Genomic DNA, 21491 nt, shown 5'->3' with positions numbered 1-21491 from the left:
CCGCATCACACAGCAAAGAACTCTGGGAAGGTTCTCACGGTTGGCCTATGACGACACCGCCAGGAACACAACAGCAATCTTGAGCCCAGGGAGACGGGATTTATTGACTAAGCTATTAACGCCTATCACCTCCGATTAGCACGGCTGGCCACGTACGGTGCGAAAAAAGTTCAACATACGTACGTACATCACATGCGTAAGGCACTGCAGTGGATTTCAGGTGCTGAGCAGCGCCCCGAGAGAGAGAGTCGGAGGCACAGCTGTCGCTACGTCCTCCTGGACATCCGTTAAAATGAGCTTCGTATCTCATCGGATTCCTCCGGTCTAAATAAAGTTGCTGCTTCTGATGTTGGTCGGTGTAACTAGGGTCGTTTGCCAGCCTTTAGAGTCAGAATCTTTGTTTGTCCTGGAGGAATCCCATGAGCCGTGAAGCTCACGATTGCAGAAGAAACAAACGTGACCAGGGCGATCAAAGCTCGAGATGATCCGTGCAGCTGCAGAACGCCTCCCCCGCCCCTCCCCCCCCCCCCGCAGCTTGCACTGACTAGCGGGCCCGCTTCCATTAAATGACTTTGCCGTCTTTCCTTCCGACACTTTACAATCGCGCTGTCAGAACAAGGTCATGAAAGATCATCAGAATGCATTCGTAAATCTTACGGAGCAGTGCCGGAGAATGGTGGCGGAAAAGATTTCCACAGGACGTCATGAAAAATCATTCTAGTCGCCTTTATATCCTTTCAACAGCAGGGGTTACGCTGTGCTGCACACTGCCGTGAGGTTGCTTGTTGCAGGACAGTCACGCCAATATTTAATTCCCAGAGCCGCAATATATTAAGATTACGTGTAAAATGTACGAATGTTAACCCTTTCCTGTTCCAAGATGTCTGCAAGTTGCAGGGTGGTGTCCTGTTCACGTCTGCATCTTGGAACGCGCCAGCAACTTAGCGGTAATTTTATTTGAAGAGGCATAGTAGCGCCGTTGTTTTTAAAGACATTGTACTTACCGCAGAGAAGTGTAGCGACACGACCGCATTCTACGATAGCTGGCGCCAATCTGTGCCACACGCCCTCCCACATGGCCTTGCCGGAGCCTCAGTACTGATAAAGTTATTTTATTTGAGTTTTTCACCCGGTTTTGTTTTGATCACGTTCACATACGTGAACGTACATGAATGGAATCGGAAGAAAAACTACTGATGATGCACGCAAGCGGACGTCATCGGAACGGGCAAGGGTTAACATGACGGGCTTTTAATTTTTGTGCAGCTATTGGCGACCGGGTTGAGATCGTCAGCGCGATGCACTTGAGAACTCGTCCCAATCGCAGGTGGCTCAAGCGCAGGGCACTCGGCAGTGCCAGCTCAGCGCTCCGGGACTCTGGGTAGCGCGGCCGCCCCCGAATAGAACACAACGCGTCGGCGCAGAGAGGTTGGGGTAATGGCCAGGCAGCATGCACTTGGAAGTGATCAAGTCCTGCGTTAGGCACGAGTGCGAGACAAACGCAGAGGCTGGCACCGCTGCCGGACCGATCGCGAATGTCCTGACGGCAGCGGAGTTTCAAGACTCGTTCTCAGGAGCATAACAAACAAAGATTGTTGGAGCAAGTGCTGTTCGGGAGCACGTATGAAGGCCGGCACGGCACACGAGAGAGTGGGTGGCCAGTACCACGCCCTGCCGACGTTTGTCTCCATAGTGGCGATGTTTACTACACACTGCACAAGGCACTCATTTGAGGCTGAGTCTACCTAGGGGAGGCCCAGCACCGGTTGAGATAATCGTCACCAGTGTTGGCCGAGTTACCGGGTTTGTAGCGTAGCACGCTAACCGCTACGCTACCGCTCCCCACGCACACACACACACGCTCGCACACAAGTACACGATCACACTCGCACACAATCCAAGCTCACGACCTCCCACTCTCGTCCACCCTCACACATTCACATTCATTTTTGGCTGACTATCGAACAAGGACGGTCACCGCATCGCACACTTTCAGGTACACTTGTCGGCCGTCTGGAACGCTCTTACTTCCAATATTAAGAAGCCGCTGGAGCTATGCACTTTCAAATCATCTAGATTTAAAACTCGTGTCTTTCGAACTGTGTGTTTAGTTTGTTGTCATTCCCTCACGACAGTGAATACACAAACACCCCAACCACAAACCATGGGCACTATCTGTTCACCCAACGAGCCTCCGCGTCTATCGTGAATGCAAACCCCAACGAGATTCCCGCGCTCAGTGAAGTCGGGAAGGGCACACTAAACCCGCGACAGGAACTCAACACGGCCCTAACTGGGAGATATACATACGTAGAGTACGTGCTGTAGATGGCAGGCGATGTCTTGGGCAATGTGACCCTTTATCACTTCTCTGCTGCTGCTGATACGACGAAGAAGAAGAGGCCACTGTCCAAAGCATCACGTTTTGCGAATATTTATTTTCCTTCATATAGGGATTATCCGAGTAGCACAAGTAGCTACATATGCTACGGGCCCCGCACTTTCAAGGGCCCCGCGCTAAATGCTTACAAGCTATCAATTCCGGTTCAGTGATTCTGCACTTGCTCTATTACTATAGTACTATACCGCCTTCAACTTTTATGAACGACTGGGTGTTAAAGGTTAGCGATTTATAAAAAATACAATTACTTTACTATGCAAGTAAAAAATGTATGTGTTTTAATATTTACGTGTTTTCTTTTTATTTAGGGCCCCTTTATAACAACATATGCTACAGGCCCCACACTAGCTTAATCTGGCACTGAGAGGGCACCATTATTGACGAACGTGTTGGGTGTCTCTGTCTTTGTTCTCGTGGCCTGTGCACCGCACCGTGGCCACGCAGGATCACAGACATCGCGTTCGACTGCCGACTTTGCTTTTAAAAACGATTTGGCTACGAGCTGAGATATATAGAAATAAACAAATAAACAAAAAAACAAAGCCTGCTTTCGGACCATCGCTCGGCCGAAAGCTGGAGAGCCGACGTCTCGCCCAGCCGTCCCGAGCTGACTCTCTCTCCCCCTGACGTGTGATCTGGCCGTGCTTGCGCCCGACACAAAACACGTTGCTAGCGGACGGGGGGGGGGGGGGGGGGATAGTGGCAAAGGCGGACATCGTTTTAAGAATACCCGACACGTTTAGATTACCAAGTTTGTTGAGCCAAGCTGGCCAGGAGTGGACGAATCTCAGCCTATTTTTCACCAAGTCTCTATGTATCGCTATGTATCTCTATGAGTATCTGTGTATCGCTATGAGTCTCTATGTATCTCTGTGAGTCTCTGTGAGTCTATATCTATCTCTATGATGCAGCAGCTTGGAGACAACTGGACTGATGCATTAGGAAATTAAAAAACACGGGAACCATATACGAGGTGGAACAGAAATGGAATTTAAGGACTCAAGTAATATTCTAACCACGGACAAACACAGTTTTGAGGAGTGACGCTATGTGTGTACACACACACAAGATAAACTCTCCGCATGGACACCAGTTTATCGATTCCTCACCATGCAAAATATGTTGGATGGTGTCCAGAACATAAACCACGTTTGTCTCTGTTTGGGCGATTTAAAATTTGTTTAAACAACCCCCGACTGGGAGAAATTATATATTCTCTTAACCATTACACCTTCAACAGTGCTATTTGTTGCTGGCCGCTTGGTGTTTTTGGGGGACCTGCTTGGCTGTTCAAGCGAGAGATACCGAACTCGCTAGGAGCTTATCTCATATTAGGCCTGAGTGTGTGAAATGTACGATTCAAACTATAAACGATACACACCTACTTTTAAATTTGCCAGGTAAGGCCCACTGAGCCAGGTCACAAATGAGAGCTCAACGAAGTGGCTGATCATTGTGTGGACATTAATAGCAGTAGCCAAATACTCTAAACGCATGTTGGTTCCAAACGTGGAGGGAAAAACCAGAGGACCCAGAGAAAAATCCACGCGACCACGTGGAGAGAGAACATGCAAATTCCAAAATTCGGGCATCAGCTTTGGGATTGAACCCACGACCTCCTGTATACCAGGCGAGGGATTACATCTCGCCACCTGGCGACCTGCGAATAGCAAGTCCGGTGCGCTGCTAACCATTGCACCACAGCAGCTGCATGCCAAAAATTATGATAATAATGGAAGTGGTCAGAATTACAAATGAGGTCATTGCTAGAGTAACTCAGTAATCATCAGCGATGCACTCACACGACACTCCAGTTCTCCGGTGGCATTTTAGAATTGAACCCACGACCGCCTGTATACCAGGCGAAGTAGTGAACGCCTCGCCACCGTGGCGCCCCTGACCAATCACACCTTCAATGGTGCCACCAGAGCAAAACCCACACGACCACGCGGAGACACCACAAACTCCGAATATACAGCAGCAGGCGCCGGGGTCGGGGATCGAACGCACGACCTCCTGCACACCAGGCGAGGTAGTTCACATCTCGCCACCGTGGCGCCTTCAAACGGCGCCGTCCCTTTGCCGGGCCCGTTGGCGTTTTGTGGCCTCCCCGGTGCGAGCAGGAGGGGGGGGGCGGTCTGTGCAGGTACTCACGTGCAGCTCTTCCAGGGACTGGCAGAGGCTGCCCTGCTTGCTGGGAGGCCGGTGCAGCACTCGGCGGAAGGACGCCTGCCGCCCCCGCAGGTGGAACATGGAGCCCGCGGGGAGCGGGTGATGGGGGGGCTCCAGCGGGCCCGCCTTGCACGACTCCCCGGGAGTGGGAGGGAGGAGGCGCTGTGGGTTCGGGCGGCCGGTTCAGGGGCAGAGAGGGAGGAGTGGGGGGGGGCAAACGTGTTACAGCTGAACGCGGAACGTAGCTACGTGTCGCTAGGGTGGCACTGCAGCGAGGCGAGTGGAGGAGAAGCGCTGTCAATCACAGACGAGCTCCACCACGCACTCTCCTTCCATCGGCCCTCCTCACTCTCTCTCCGCACTCCCCGTGCTCTCTCCCTGACCCGCGCTCTCTCCACTCTCTCTCCGTGCCCCGCTCTCTCTCCGATGTCTCTCTCTGCCCTGCTCCAAAGCGGTTGTACCGCCTCCCACACGCCTCCCACCGCCCTTCTTCTCCTCCTTATCATATTTGAGGTGTTAGTCACTTCCTATGCAGAGAGGCTGCTCGCTCACTCACTCCTCACGCTCTCTCCTCCGGCTGCACATCGCAACCGCGTGCAGAGGCCCGAGTTGGCGGAGCTTTAGCAGCGAACTGCAGAGGCAGCTCGTCTCGTTTGATGTTATCCTCGCCCCGTCATTTCGGTTCCCAAACTTCTCTGAGAATTCCATCCCTTCGACCCGGCAAATCATCAGAGTCATGAGGCAGTAGCAGCGGCAGCAGCGGCGGCAGCAGCAGCACTGGCAAACAGCAGCAACGACATTGGAAGTGATGGAAATTTAAGAAATCGAGACGGCAAGTTATTTAGACGCTGTACATACAAATTGGATTGCCATTGTTACGGTAAAGGTGCAGCCCTGCAATTTCTACCGGACATCTGTGAAAAAGAGCTTCATAGCTCATCGGATTCCTCCTCCAGTCCAAACAAAGATTCTGATTTCTTGCTCGAGCCACTGGCTAGTGCAGGGGTCGGCAGCCAAAATAACAGGAAGGGAACGTTTTTTTGGAATTCAATAAAAAAAATAGCTCGAAATTTCAAGAGCCGCAATGCACCATGTGGTGAATACGAGACGGCGGTTGTCCTGAATAAACGACGTGACGAAGGCGGTCTCCTGAAGGAGCCAGAGGCTGCCGACCCGCGGGCTAGCGGCAGGGCCTCCGCTACGGAGGAGCTCTCGAGAGCCCCTCTGCAGGCTGTTTGGCCTACTCTTCCACGCTGGCCAGGCGTCTTGGAAGAGTTGGTGGTTACCCGCACTTTACCCCACCGCGCGCGACTTACTGATCACACCTGTGGCGTAACGTATTCATCTTGCTGGTGGATAGAAGCGGTGTGGGCAGGTAGGGAGGGGGGGTTCTGGGAGGGGGGGGGTAGATTTTAAGAAATGTGTTTGCAAACGAAACTATTTTTTATTTTACCAGCTAAGGCCCACTGAGCTGTGTAGCTCTTTTTCAGAAGCGACCTGGCCACAAATGATTGCTCAACCAAGTGGCTTTTCGCGTGGAAAATTTTAGCAGTCAAATACTGTCCGTGTCGCAGCAGTGCGGTGGCATTTTAGACAAAATTCTGGTGGCATCTTAGACGGAATTATCGCTGCCCATCTCCCAGCCGCCCTTTCGCAGCGCACGCAGCCAACGGGACTATCAAAGGAGCCTCTGTTTTCGTCCCTTTATTTTTGCTTCCTTTTGCTCTTTGCCACAGAGCTCTGATTTTTCTTGCGTGAAAGAAAAAAAAATCCTCTTGGCTTGAGCAGTTACGTGCCCAGTGTGCCCCGCGTGTGTGTGTGTGTCCATGCAAATATAGCAGAGGCTCACCATGGGTGCTGTGTGTGTGTGTGCGCACGGTGAGCGAATTGTAAACAAAACAAAATCAGTGCTGGAAATGTATATTTTGGCAGGTTAGTATAAATAGCACCGTATACACAAGACTGTCCACGCGGAGTAAATATAGACCGTATATGCATGGCTCTTTTATACAGCGACATTTCACTTATATGAGCAGCCTGTCAACGCGTTGTTTTTAGAGAAAACGTCACGCTAAACTAAAACTAAGCTTCTTTTTACCAACTAAGGCCCACTGAGCTACTTAGCTCTTTTTCAGAAGCGACCTGGCCACAAGTGATAGCTCAACAAAAGTGGCTTTTCGTGAACGCACGTTGATTCTAAATGTGGAGGGAAACCCCAGAGGACTCGGAGAAAAATCCACGCGACCACAGGAAGAGAGACACTCAAACTCCAAATCTACTGCAGGGGTCAGGGTCGGGATCGAACCCACGACCTCCTGCATACCCAGCGCTCTGCATTTACTCTGAAGCCAAATCACGGAGAATTTGTTCAAATGCTATGGCCCAGTGCTGGCTTCTCCCGTGGATTCGGCGTATTTCGTGCTCGGCTAGAATTGTGGTTATTATTCTTTTCCCATGGCTTTCCAAATGGCGGATGAGGAATGCAGGTCCGCGACTCACGAGTGCGGATAAACAGATCCTTTCAATCTTAATTTGAAGCTTTCGTGACTGCAGGAATCCATACTCTTTGGTTCTTTCGGTAAAGTCAAGTAGGTAGAAAAATTTAAGAAAACAAAAAAGAATATATCACGACGTTTCGATCGCAACACAAGCGGTAGTCCTCAGGCGGAAAAAATCATCCTCAACCTCTTGTTGTCACAGCTCTCTCGCTGGTTCAGCAGTTCCACTGCTGGATTATTTTTTCCGCCTGAGGACGATCAAGCAACGTGTTCTGCCAAAGCCCACTCGATGGCTAAACCACTGGTTCACAAGTGTCTCTGGTGGATAATAGCCCATCTCGATAATGTTGAATAATAGCCCATATCTATGACAGTGGATAATAGTTCATATCTATGACGGTAGATAATAGCCCATATCTATAATGGTGGAAAATAATCCATCTCTATAATGGTGGATAATAGCCCATATCTATAATGGTGAATAACAATAGTCCACGAGTTTCCCATCGTCTTGCCAGAGGCTTTACCGCCGTACGCAGCGAATCATTCAAATTTAATCGTCCGGCGATCACTGCAAATCCACCCAGCGGGGGGAGGGCGGATTAACCCAATAGGCCAATGAGGACTTGGGCCCTCATCCGCTGGAGGGCCTCCTTAAGGCCCTCCATTCAATGTTGAAGTAACAGCTGAGCGATGGTCGTGGACATTGTCTTTGTATTACGATGACATCATGCATGTCATCATGACATCACATCATGCATGACGTCATGATATCACATCATACATGACGTCATGATATCACATCATGCATGTCATCATGACATCACATCATACGTGACGTCATGATATCACATCGTGCATCACATAATGCATGCCTTTGCCATAGCTTAAAGCTATGAATAGACAAATGTTGTCTGAAGGAATAAGTGCAGTGAGTGATTTATGTTTGATTAATTTACCAAGAGTCACGTAAATGTGTTACATTTACTTAGGTAAATTAATACTTTTGATGACTTCATATTTTTTGTTGTTGCTAAATATTGAATTGCTTCATTATTCGCGCGGGATATTTTACGGAGATGCTCGTGAATTTCACAGATATTGGCCTACAGATACCGTACGTGCAACGGCTGCAGATGCGTCTAAAGTTTCGAGAAGTTCTCTATCTCTCTCATCACTTTATATCTCTCTCTATGCAGTCGTATAGAGTTCCAAATGTGATTGGCGGATATCCAAGATCACGGAGAGCAAGTTCGTGAGTAACAAGGCAACACTGTCACACGTACTTTGGCCCTTCCTTCCTATCAGCCGTGGGCAACTCGTAGCCCTGAATCTGCCCCCCGACTCCACCACAATGCATCGGCGACTTCGTTCAAACGTCCCATGGCAAACCACGATGCCGCTAACCGAGCTCGGCCAGGTTGATTTTGCCAACCAATTCAACGGCGGCGGCGATGTGTGTGTGTACACGCGGGGTGGCGACCGGTGGCTCAGAATGAACGACCACCGGACTGCGACCCAGAGGAGGGAACGCGCTCGAGGGAGAGGACGCGGCCGCCCCGGAGAGACGGAGCGAGTCCTTCATCCAGCAGTGGGTCGATGCACGACTGACGACGATGTGCGTTGAACTTCTTTCGCGCCGTATGTGACCAAAAGTGCTAACGGGAGACGCGATGATGATGATGATGATTATAACGAGACGTGGATGCTTTCCACTGCCCGCCGTGCCACATTGCTATGCTGCAGTCACCCGATGCTCTCATTGTTTGTGGGCATCGCTGCTCTGCCTCGCGTTCTTGCCGCAGGGCGATTTGGCACGGTGGGCCGCGTAGGGTGCCAAAGAAGTTCAAGGTGCATGCGAGCCCGCGGGTCGGGGCGATCGACTCCTGCGGGTCCTCCCTCGCCACGGGGATGCGAACTGCCGCCCTGTCACTCATCGACACGGTGGCACAGGCACTGCCCTCCAGCCTGGTCCGGCAGCTCTCTACACAAAACTGCCACACGCACAATTAAATAAACCCCATGCGCTCCATCGTAACGGGAACACTGCAACCGACAACAATCCCCCTGGCTTCATATTCCGGCGAACATTCTGCCACCAAATATCCACAGAGGTATACAAACTGCAAGGTAGTGTACAGGTTTTCTTGCCAACGACAACGACCTTTACCCATCATCAACCAACACCTCAACAATGTTCCTCGTCCCCGACTCAAGTGCCCCATCCCCCTGCTGGGATCGTGCCACTGTCACCGTCCTAGAATCTCACCCAGGTCCAACGGGAGGCTGGCGAACCGAGTGGAACAACGCGGACGTCCAGAATAAACTCCTCATTCGAGACCCACACATCGCACCTCCGGGCTCTGACAATTCCTTGAAGACACCGGCGGTGTAACCATCAGCCGCATCAGAATATCAACAGGCCGATGAGCTCATCTCCTTCACGAATGGATAATGAAAGACTCAGCCACAGTAGTGGTGACTGTGGCCATGCAACCAACACTATGGACTGTAAATCACTGTAAGTCTGCGCTCCTTCAACGGAGGAACAGAAAGACGACATTCATCTGAACACAACTGTACCGCTATACACAAAAAATAGAATACAATCTACTACTGGATGGCCTCCAAAGCCGTCGTCAGCTCTCACGGTTTTGAGATTAAACAAAAAAAACACTTGGCTAGAAGAACACGAAGTAGCCACGAGTGAGCGTAGCAACATAGTTAAACAATATCGACACACATACACAATTGCATGGTTGTTGCTGTAGTTTTAAACCAAGGCCAGATGGGCGAGAGCACGTGACGTGGATGAGTGGGTAGCGATGTCACGCCTGGTTCTAAGGTCGGCTCGGCTAACAGCGGAGTGGACGCAACATCCCACTCAGGGCCCTCTGGCCTCCTTGGAGAGGACACATCACGGGCCCATTCGATAAACATCCCCTTCTCGTCCGTAACTGCCACGTAATGAACAATGCTAGTCAGCCGGCCGATTGGTCTTCCGGACTTGTAGTTACTCGGCAGTATTTGTGTAAACTCTGGAGGGAGTTTTGCCGTTCTGTGGCTAATCAGCACGGTCAGCCGTACTAAACCACCACTGCTCGATGAACAGAAGTTATTGGTAAGTAGTAATAATGTACTTGTTGATCCAGAAAAGCCACACCGAGTCTTTGCCACATTAGTTTGTTGACTTTAACATGTTTTCAGCCAATGAATGATCGGTGTTTATTATACACGTGGGAGGGAACCCACATACGCAAAGGGGCAACGCTCCATCCAGATGGAAACAGATGGCGATTAGTCCACTCGCTTGCACTGCTTTCTCGTGGCGAGCCCAGGGTACGGCACCTCGACGCCCACCCAACATTCCTGTGATCCACCAACCCTCGCCTCCACAGTGCTGCATTGCAGGCGTCCGTAGCCGCCACCACGACCACCGACCCAGCGAAGTGCCCACTACAGTCTGCATACAGACTCCACACGTTTTCCGAGGTGTGAGGGCCCCCACACCGCCTGTATGTTCGAATTCGCGTATTGTCGGGGGCCGCAGTAAAGGCCACCAGGGGCCGCGAGTGACCTGCAGGCCTTGAGATGAAGACCACCGCTCTACACCATGGCCATCAGCGGTGGCGGAAATAGGCCGGAATCGCCGTGATGAGTGTAAAAATGTGAACCCTGCAACTGCGTTCTGGAATGAATCAATTATTCATCTTTTTTAAAATTTGAATCACAGATAGACCCCCCCCCCTAGATGAACAAAAAGAGCCACAGATAGCCACAGACACGCACAGAGACCCACACACAAAGCGAATCTCCTCCCCCTCCTCCTTCCTCCTCAGATCTAGTTGGGGGGGGGGGGGGTTGAACCATTTATGAGTTGCCAGAGTAATTTCTCCCTATTTCCAGCCCTGGGCCGTGAGTGCAACAACAACACAAACCATCGTAGTTCTGCCCACAAGTGGCACCACAAGGGAGTGGCGGTGGGGGGGGCATCATAAAAAGTAATTTAGCGACCCCCACCACTAAAACTCGCTGTCAATGACAACGTAGTGAGGGGGGGGGGTAGACGGGTGTGAGCAGGCCCGGACAATCCACAGGGGCAGCAGTCCGTAGGACAAATGCCCGGTGGGCCGGTCCATTGCGCGGGCCGGTGGACCGATTCTCTGTGGGGGAATTGTCAAATGTGGCCATAGTTACAAATGTATTAATATTTTTAAAAATTTAAATATTGTGTTACCTCTGCGCACGCTTGATTGCTTATTTACGCTCTCACTTGGCATTATATCTCCTCAATATTCGGCAGACTCCCAATAATTATTTCTCACCGGGCCCTGTTTGTTTGTTTTTAGTTTTTTGGACAAAGCCCCCCATTTTGGGGGGCCACCTGAGATCGCACGGCAATTTGGGCCCCACTGGGCCCGACTTTCATAAGTCATCCCAGTCTCGTCACTGGGCTATGAGTTGTCTCGGTTCGAGTGGTTCCATCAGGGCGATGTTTCATTCTCCTCCAGACACGCCGCACTTTGAGGGGTTCTAACGGGAAATCCATCGCGTTTGGAGCAGTGATGTTTATACTCTCTCCCGAGTGTAAACTCCGCCAAGCTAGAGAGACCGCTGTAGCCGAGGTGGTGGGATATTGAACGCACAATCCGATGAAGATGCTGATGCTGCTATTGCATTAGCAGTCGTGCAAAAGCATAAATACCGACGACAAATAACAAACTCAACACGTTCCGTGGCATTAAAACTACGGCCTTAAAAGGAACACAGTGTTGTATTTAATAGGCGACGTTTCGGGGCCCTTTCTAAAAGATTAAGTGACCGATTCAAAAGTTCTTCGCTTTCAAATACACAATCACATTTGGTGAATGCGGGTAGCGTAGTCGCACTGATCTCTGCTGACCTCTCGGTGTGCCCTTCACAGCCTATAACACCTGTTATGCATGACGATAGCTCATCCAAGCGCTGTCCAGGCCCATTCAATTGCTGTCCAGGCGCGTCCTGCTGAGCTTAGAGTTCCGAGGAGATGGGGGCGCGCTGCGCATTGTAACGGCACTTGTCGCCTTAACAGACTGTGGGGGCAAGTGCTGTTAGCGAGCAGCATCTACACGGGGTGACCAGCACCGCCTTTGTCTCCCCAGTGGAAATGTTGACACATCGTACTCATTTGAGGCCCCCAGGACCGGTTCAAATAATCGTCATTGGCCGTGAGTAGGAATCGAACTCGGGTGACCGGGTTCGTAGTGCAGCGCGCTTGGCGCTCTACTACATCACCAAAGACAAAGATCCCCCCAGTAGCCTTAACAGACTGTTGGGGCAAGTGCCTATGTTTACAGGTACTCATTTAAGGCTGAGTCAACCTAGGGGAGGCCCAGGACCGGTTCAGATAATCGTCACTACGGTGTTGGCGGTGAGCAGCGGGAATCGAACCCGGGTGGCCGGGTTCATAGCGGAGTGCTAACCACTACGCCACCGCTCCTCACAGACACACACACACAGAGACACACACACACAGAGACACACACACAGACACACACACACAGACACACACATACACAGAGACACACACAGACACAGAGACACACACAGACACAGAGACACACACACACAGACATAGACACAGACACACAGACACAGAAACACACACAGACACATTGACACAGGTTGACATCACCACACGCACGCACACCAACAGCTCCCCCCCCCCACACAAAAATGATTCATACACAAAACCTTCCATTCATGCGCACAGTGCCGTGTTAACAGTCTAACACACACACGTGTACACACACACGTGTACACACACACGTACACACGTGTACAAAAATAAAGATCCCCCGTATAGCCTGAACAGACTGTAGGGGCAAGTGCTGTTAGCGAGCACCTATGAAGGCCGGAACGGTACACGAGGGGGTGGGTGGCCAGCACCACGCCCGACCGCCTTTGTTTCCCCAGTGGCGATGTTTACACACCGCACCAGGTACTCATTTAAGACTGAGTCGACCTAGGGGAGGCCCAGGACCGGTTCAGATAATCGTCACTGGGTGTTGGCCGTGAGCGGGAATCGAACCCGGGTCGCCAGGTTCATAGGGCAGCGCGCTAACTGCTACACTACCGCTCCACACGTGTACACACACCTACACACACACACCTACACACACACACCTACACACACCTACACACACACACCTGTGCACACACACGTACACACACGTACACACACACACGTGTACACACGTCGCGATTGAGCGGTGGCGCAATGGTTAGCACACTGCGCGCTCACAACCCCGGGCCCGGCTCACGTCAGTGGCGAGCGGCAATCCGTATGGTGCAGTGTGGTGAAGAGTGGTGAAGTGTGGTGAAGAGTGGTGAAGTGTGAAGTATGGTGCAGTGTGGTGAAGAGTGGTGAAGTGTGAAGTATGGTGCAGTGTGGTGAAGAGTGGTGAAGTGTGAAGTATGGTGCAGTGTGATGAAGAGTGTGGTGAAGAGTGGTGAAAAGTGGTGAAGAGTGTGGTGAAGAGTGTGGTGAAGAGTGGTGAAGAGTGGTGAAGTGTGGTGAAGAGTGGTGAAGAGTGTGGTGCAGTGTGGTGCAGTGTGGTGAAGTGTGGTGCAGTGTGGTGAAGTGTGGTGCAGTGTGGTGAAGTGTGGTGAAGAGTGGTGAAGTGTGACGTATGGTGCAGTGTGGTGAAGAGTGTGGTGAAGAGTGGTGAAGTGTGTGGTGCAGTGTGGTGCAGTGTGGTGAAGTGTGGTGCAGTATGGTGCAGTGTGGTGAAGAGTGGTGCAGTGTGGTGCAGTGTGGTGAAGTGTGGTGAAGTGTGGTGAAGAGTGGTGAAGTGTGAAGTATGGTGCAGTGTGGTGAAGAGTGTGGTGAAGAGTGGTGAAGTGTGTGGTGCAGTGTGGTGCAGTGTGGTGAAGTGTGGTGCAGTGTGGTGCAGTGTGGTGAAGAGTGGTGCAGTGTGGTGCAGTGTGGTGAAGTGTGGTGAAGTGTGGTGAAGAGTGGTGAAGTGTGAAGTATGGTGCAGTGTGGTGAAGAGTGTGGTGAAGAGTGGTGAAGTGTGTGGTGCAGTGTGGTGCAGTGTGGTGCAGTGTGGTGAAGTGTGGTGCAGTGTGGTGCAGTGTGGTGAAGAGTGGTGAAGTGTGGTGCAGTGTGGTGAAGTGTGGTGCAGTGTGGTGAAGAGTGGTGAAGTGTGAAGTATGGTGCAATGTGGTGAAGAGTGGTGCAGTGTGGTGAAGTGTGGTGCAGTGTGGTGAAGAGTGGTGCAGTGTGGTGAAGTGTGGTGCAGTGTGGTGAAGAGTGGTGAAGTGTGAAGTATGGTGCAGTGTGGTGAAGAGTGGTGCAGTGTGGTGAAGTGTGGTGCAGTGTGGTGCAGTGTGGTGAAGAGTGGTGAAGTGTGAAGTATGGTGCAGTGTGGTGAAGAGTGTGGTGAAGAGTGGTGAAGAGTGTGGTGCAGTGTGGTGAAGTGTGGTGCAGTGTGGTGCAGTGTGGTGAAGTGTGGTGAAGTGTGGTGTAGTGTGGTGAAGTGTGGTGAAGTGTGGTGAAGAGTGGTGAAGAGTGGTGAAGAGTGTGGTGAAGAGTGTGGTGAAGAGTGGTGAAGAGTGGTGAAGTGTGGTGAAGAGTGGTGAAAAGTGGTGAAGAGTGTGGTGCAGTGTGGTGCAGTGTGGTGAAGTGTGGTGCAGTGTGGTGAAGAGTGAAGTATGGTGCAGTGTGGTGAAGAGTGTGGTGAAGAGTGGTGAAGTGTGTGGTGCAGTGTGGTGAAGTGTGGTGCAGTGTGGTGAAGTGTGGTGCAGTGTGGTGAAGTGTGGTGAAGAGTGGTGAAGTGTGAAGTATGGTGCAGTGTGGTGAAGAGTGTGGTGAAGAGTGGTGAAGTGTGTGGTGCAGTGTGGTGCAGTGTGGTGAAGTGTGGTGAAGTGTGGTGCAGTGTGGTGCAGTGTGGTGAAGAGTGGTGCAGTGTGGTGCAGTGTAGTGAAGTGTGGTGAAGTGTGGTGAAGAGTGGTGAAGTGTGAAGTATGGTGCAGTGTGGTGAAGAGTGTGGTGAAGAGTGGTGAAGTGTGTGGTGCAGTGTGGTGCAGTGTGGTGCAGTGTGGTGAAGTGTGGTGCAGTGTGGTGCAGTGTGGTGAAGAGTGGTGAAGTGTGGTGCAGTGTGGTGAAGTGTGGTGCAGTGTGGTGAAGAGTGGTGAAGTGTGAAGTATGGTGCAGTGTGGTGAAGAGTGGTGCAGTGTGGTGAAGTGTGGTGCAGTGTGGTGAAGAGTGGTGCAGTGTGGTGAAGTGTGGTGCAGTGTGGTGAAGAGTGGTGAAGTGTGAAGTATGGTGCAGTGTGGTGAAGAGTGGTGCAGTGTGGTGAAGTGTGGTGCAGTGTGGTGAAGAGTGGTGAAGTGTGAAGTATGGTCCAGTGTGGTGAAGAGTGTGGTGAAGAGTGGTGAAGAGTGTGGTGCAGTGTGGTGAAGTGTGGTGCAGTGTGGTGAAGTGTGGTGCAGTGTGGTGAAGTGTTGTGCAGTGTGGTGAAGTGTGGTGCAGTGTGGTGAAGTGTGGTGAAGTGTGGTGTAGTGTGGTGAAGTGTGGTGAAGAGTGGTGAAGAGTGGTGAAGTGTGGTGAAGAGTGGTGAAGAGTGTGGTGAAGAGTGTGGTGAAGTGTGGTGCAGTGTGGTGAAGTGTGGTGCAGTGTGGTGAAGTGTGGTGCAGTGTGAAGTATGGTGAAGTGTGGTGCAGTGTGGTGCAGTGTGGTGAAGTGTGGTGACGTGTGGTGAAGAGTGATGAAGTGTGGTGAAGAGTGTGGTGAAGTGTGGTGCAGTGTGGTGCAGTGTGGTGAAGTGTGGTGCAGTGTGGTGAAGTGTGGTGAAGTGTGGTGCAGTGTGGTGAAGTGTGGTACAGTGTGGTGCAGTGTGGTGAAGTGTGGTTAAGTGTGGTGCAGTGTGGTGAGGTGTGGTGAAGTGTGAAGTGTGGTGCAGTGTGGTGAAGTGCGGTGCAGTGTGGTGAAGTGTGGTGAGGTGTGGTGAAGTGTGGTGAAGTGTGGTGCAGTGTGGTGCAGTGTGGTGAAGTGTGGTGCAGTGTGAGGTGTGGTGCAGTGTGGTGCAGTGTGGTGCAGTTTGGTGAAGAGTGTGGTGAAGTGTGGTGCAGTGTGGTGAAGTGTGGTGAGGTGTGGTGAAGTGTGGTGAAGTGTGGTGCAGTGTGGTGCAGTGTGGTGCAGTGTGGTGAAGTGTGGTGCAGTGTGGTGAAGTGTGGTGAAGTGTGGTGAAGAGTGTGGTGAAGTGTGGTGCAGTGTGGTGAAGTGTGGTGCAGTGTGGTGCAGTGTGGTGAAGTGTGGTGCAGTGTGGTGAAGTGTGGTGCAGTGTGGTGAAGTGTGGTGCAGTGTGGTGAAGTGTGGTGAGGTGAAGTGTGGTGCAGTGTGGTGAAGTGTGGTGAAGTGTGGTGAAGTGTGGTGAGGTGTGGTGAGGTGAAGTGTGGTGCAGTGTGAAGTGTGGTGCAGTGTGGTGAAGTGTGGTGAAGTGTGGTGCAGTGTGGTGAAGTGTGGTTAGTGTGGTGCAGTGTGGTGAGGTGTGGTGAAGTGTGGTGAAGTGTGGTGCAGTGTGGTGAAGTGTGGTGCAGTGCGAGGTGTGGTGCAGTGTGGTGCAGTGTGGTGCAGTTTGGTGAAGTGTGGTGCAGTTTGGTGAAGTGTGGTGCAGTGTGGTGAAGAGTGGTGAAGTGTGAAGTATGGTGCAGTGTGGTGAAGAGTGTGGTGAAGAGTGGTGAAGAGTGTGGTGCAGTGTGGTGAAGTGTGGTGCAGTGTGGTGCATTGTGGTGCATTGTGGTGCAGTGTGGTGAAGTGTGGTGCAGTGTAGTGAAGTGTGGTGCAGTGTGGTGAAGTGTGGTGAAGTGTGGTGTAGTGTGGTGAAGTGTGGTGAAGTGTGGTGAAGAGTGTGGTGAAGAGTGTGGTGAAGTGTGGTGCAGTGTGGTGAAGTGTGGTGCAGTGTGGTGAAGTGTGGTGAAGTGTGGTGCAGTGTGGTGAAGTGTGGTGCAGTGTGAAGTATGGTGAAGTGTGGTGCAGTGTGGTGCAGTGTGGTGAAGTGTGGTGCAGTGTGGTGAAGAGTGATGAAGTGTGGTGAAGAGTGTGGTGAAGTGTGGTGCAGTGTGGTGCTGTGTGGTGAAGTGTGGTGAAGTGTGGTGAAGTATGGTGAAGAGTGGTGAAGAGTGTGGTGATGTGTGGGGCAGTGTGGTGAAGTGTGGTGCAGTGTGGTGCAGTGTGGTGAAGTGTGGTGCAGTGTGGTGAAGTGTGGTGCAGTGTGGTGAAGTGTGGTGCAGTGTGAAGTATGGTGAAGTGTGGTGCAGTGTGGTGCAGTGTGGTGAAGTGTGGTGACGTGTGGTGAAGAGTGATGAAGTGTGGTGAAGAGTGTGGTGCAGTGTGGTGCAGTGTGGTGAAGTGTGGTACAGTGTGGTGCAGTGTGGTGAAGTGTGGTTAAGTGTGGTGCAGTGTGGTGAGGTGTGGTGAAGTGTGGTGAAGTGTGGTGCAGTGTGGTGAAGTGCGGTGCAGTGTGGTGCAGTGTGAGGTGTGGTGCAGTGTGGTGCAGTTTGGTGAAGAGTGTGGTGAAGTGTGGTGCAGTGTGGTGAAGTGTGGTGAGGTGTGGTGAAGTGTGGTGAAGTGTGGTGCAGTGTGGTGCAGTGTGGTGCAGTGTGGTGAAGTGTGGTGCAGTGTGGTGAAGTGTGGTGAAGTGTGGTGAAGAGTGGTGAAGAGTGTGGTGAAGTGTGGTGAAGTGTGGTGCAGTGTGGTGAAGTGTGGTGCAGTGTGGTGCAGTGTGAGGTGTGGTGCAGTGTGGTGCAGTTTGGTGAAGTGTTGTGAAGTGTGGTGCAGTGTGGTGAAGTGTGGTGAGGTGTGGTGAAGTGTGGTGCAGTGTGGTGAAGTGTGGTGAGGTGTGGTGAGGTGAAGTGTGGTGAAGTGTGGGGCAGTGTGGTGAAGTGTGGTGAAGTGTGGTGAAGTATGGTGAAGAGAGGTGAAGAGTGTGGTGACGTGTGGTGAAGTGTGGTGAAGTGTGGTGAGGTGTGGTGAGGTGTGGTGCAGTGTGGTGAAGTGTGGTGCAGTGTGGTGAAGTGTGGTGAAGTGTGGTGCCAGGCTAGGTGCACGTCTCCGTGGCGAGCTTGGTGACGGAAGTTGGATTGTTATCACTCTCGACAGCAACGTGTTGTTAGTGAGCACCTATTGAGACCGGCACGACGCGTGGCCGCCGTTGTCTCCCCGCACGGCGCTGCCACCCACGAGGGCGGCGTAACGACGAGTACCGTCGGAGTACTCACTTGAGGCTAAGTTGACCTAGAGGCGGTACGGCCCCGCTGGAGCAGCAGCCGCATGCGGTGGGGTGGAGGGAGGCTGCTCGCGCTTGGGGGTGGCCTCGCTCAACGCAGAGGGCCAGTGAGGGTGAGTGAGTGAGAGTGTCGGTGTGTGTGAGTCGGTGTGTGAGTGTAGGTGTGAGTCTGTGTGTGTGAGTCGGTGTTTGTGTGAGTCTGTGTGTGTGAGAGAGTGAGAGAGTCGGTGTGTGTGCGTGAGTGTGTGTGAGTAGGTGTTAGTGTGAGTCTGTGTGTGAGAGCGAGAGAGTGAGAGATCGGTGTGTGTGGGTGTGAGTCTGTGTGTGAGTCGGTGTGTGTGAGTCGGTGTTAGTGTGAGTCTGTGTGTGAGAGCGAGAGAGTGAGAGAGTCGGTGTGTGTGGGTGTGAGTCTGTGTGTGAGTCGGTGTGTGTGAGTCGGTGTTAGTGTGAGTCTGTGTGTGAGAGCGAGAGAGTGAGAGAGTCGGTGTGTGTGTGTGTGAGTCGGTGTGTGTGAGTGTGTGTGAGTCGGTGTGTGTGTGAGTGAGAGAGTCGGTATATGAGTCTGTGTGAGTGAGTCGGTGTGTGAGTGAGTCGGTGTGTGTGTGTGTGAGTCGGTGTGTGTGAGTCGGTGTGTGTGAGTCGGTGTGTGTGAGTCGGTGTGTGTGAGTCGATGTGTGTGTGAGTCGGTGTGTGTGTGAGTCTGTGTGGGTGTGAGTCTGTGTGTGTGTGGGTCGGTGTGTGTGAGTGTGTGTGAGTCGGTGTGTGTGTGATTGAGAGAGACAGAGAGGGGGAGCGAGTGATTGAGAGCACGTGAGAGTGAGAAGAGAGCGAGTCGTGAGAGCGAGTAGTGTGAGACAGTGTTTGAGAGTGTGTGGTTGTGTGTGAGTGTAAACGAAGTGCGTGAGAGAGGGGCGAGGGGGGCGTTGGGGGCGGCACGGCGAGCGAGAGAGCGAGGCACGAGTGTGGAGGAGGGGTGTGGAGGGAGGAGTGTGGAGAGGAGGAGCAGGAGGAGGGGTGTGGAGGAGGAGGAGTGAGGTGGAGGAGTGTGCAGGAGGGGTGTGGAGAGGAGGAGCAGGAGGAGGGGTGTGGAGGAGGAGGAGGAGTGAGGTGGAGGAGTGTGGAGGAGGGGTGTGGAGAGGAGGAGCAGGAGGAGGGGTGTGGAGGAGGAGGAGGAGTGAGGTGGAGGAGTGTGGAGGAGGGGTGTGGAGGGAGGAGGAGGAGTGTGGAGGAGGAGCAGGAGGAGGGGAGTGCAGGAGGAGGAGTGAGGAGCGTGAGGAGGAGTGTGGAGGGAGGAGGAGGAGTGTGGAGCAGCAGGAGGAGGAGTGTGGAGGAGGAGCAGGAGGAGGTGGAGCAGGAGGAGGTGGAGGAGTGTGGTGGAGGTGGAGCAGGAGGAGGAGTGTTGAGGTGGAGGAGGTGGAGCAGGAGGAGTAGTGTGGAGGAGGAGGTGGAGGAGTGTGGTGGATGAGGAGTGTGGAGGTGGAGGAGGTGGAGCAGGAGGAGGTGGAGGAGTGTGGTGGAGGTGGAGCAGGAGTGTGGAGGTGGAGGAGGTGGAGCAGAAGGAGTGTGGAGGTGGAGTGTTCGCGACTCGCCAGCTCAGTGCTGCCCCCGTGTTGACGTGGCAAGGAGGCGAGTGTCTGTGCACGGGGAGCGGTGGCGCAGTGGTTAGCACGCCGAGCTACCCACCCCCAGCCCAAACACCAAACCGAGTTCAACATCCCCCCCTCTCACCACCAATAACCAGTGGCGAATATTTGAAGCCCTGGCATCTCCTAGGTTGACTCAGCCTTAAAAAAATTAGTGTACCTGGGTGCTGTGTGTAAAATATCAGCAGCGGGGAGAGAAAGGCGGTCGGGCGTGGTGCTGGCCACCCACCCCCCTTCACAGGTGCTGCTCCCCTACAGCGCTTGCCCCAACAGCCTGTCCAGGCTACACGGGGGATCTTTGTCTCTTGTGTTAACCCGGCAGCAATTGGAGGCAGTCGCCCTCCACAAACAGCGGAGGGCGGAGGAGCGACGCTCACAACAACGAGCGGAAAGCCGGGTGGCTAAATCACAGCAAGTTAGCACAGTAGGGGGCACAGGTGGTGCATCAGCCACTCGTCTCGGTCATCTCAGTCGACCCGTGACACCTGCTGGGTCTGCCCCGTGACCTCTTGCCAGCGGGCGTTCGACACTTCGCGTGGCCTCAAGGTGCACATGGCCTGGCACAAGCGTCGTGGTGACATCATCGCCACTTAGTGGCGAATCTCAGCCAGCCAACCCATGGCACCACCTAAGTTGTCTTGTGGTTGTTGTGGTTGTTGTTTGACTTGCATCCCACTGGGATTTTTGCACAGCGTTGGTGTACGGTGCTTTTTTTCTGGAAGATTTTGCAGTTTTTCCTGGATTTTCTGTTTGCGCATAGTCACTTTAAGATGTTTTCTTGTTCATGTTTTTTTTGTGTTTTTTTGCGGTTGCACCCGATTCAAGAGCCGAATGGCTCACAGGGCTATACCTAATAAATGAAAACTGAAACGGTCCCGTGACCTCCTGTCAGGTAGCGAGCCCTCGACACTTCACGTGCCCTCAAAGTGCACCTGGCCTTGCACGGGCGCCGTGGTGACACCCCCAGTGCCAGGTGGAGCCCCTATGTGCAGTGGCGTGAGCAGAAGCACTGCCAGATGATTATTGTGCCCCGATGGTGAGGATCTTCTTATTCTTTGGTTCTTTCGGTAAAGTCACGTAGATAGAAAAATAATAATACAAATAAAGTGAATAAAAATGAAACAAAAACATTAATGTAGACTGTAGCCTGGTTCTTAATCGGAGTGAGTGTACTGGCAGTCTATAATGTAGACTGTAGCTTGTGTTGTGATAACGTCGTTGTTTTTATTTTGATCTTTATTTTACTTTTTTTTATTACTGAAAGAACCAAGAATAAGTCTACATTATAGACTGCCAGTACGCTCACTTAGGTTAAGAACCAGACTACAGTCTACATTCTAGACTGCCAGTACACTCACCAAACTTTATAACCAGGTTACATTCTACATTAAGACTGCCAGTATACTCACTCCGAGTAAGAACCAGGCTACAGTCGACATTAATGTTTTTTAATTCACTTTATTTTTATTATAATTTTTTTATCTACGTAACTTTACCGAAAGAACCA

General features: G+C 52.2%; 1 protein-coding gene across 1 annotated transcript in view; it reads right to left on the bottom strand.

Moving 5' to 3' along the window:
• The window catches only part of LOC144717707 (regulator of G-protein signaling 14-like), a 144382-nt gene extending 125076 nt beyond the window's left edge, over nucleotides 1–19306 (bottom strand). Inside the window, exons 1-2 of the mRNA XM_078593285.1 lie at nucleotides 18334–19306; nucleotides 4556–4735 (exon numbers count right to left, since the gene is read on the bottom strand). Of these exons, the coding sequence (XP_078449411.1) occupies nucleotides 4556–4654 (99 nt within the window). The 5' untranslated portion in view covers nucleotides 4655–4735; nucleotides 18334–19306. The remainder of the gene's footprint in view (nucleotides 1–4555; nucleotides 4736–18333) is intronic.
• Nucleotides 19307–21491: the final 2185 nt, after the last annotated feature.

This window comes from Lampetra planeri, chromosome 4 (genome assembly GCF_965212315.1).
Source record: "Lampetra planeri chromosome 4, kcLamPlan1.2.h2, whole genome shotgun sequence".
In the NCBI taxonomy this organism is placed as follows: domain Eukaryota; kingdom Metazoa; phylum Chordata; class Hyperoartia; order Petromyzontiformes; family Petromyzontidae; genus Lampetra; species Lampetra planeri.
This window is presented reverse-complemented; position numbering and strand designations above follow the sequence as displayed.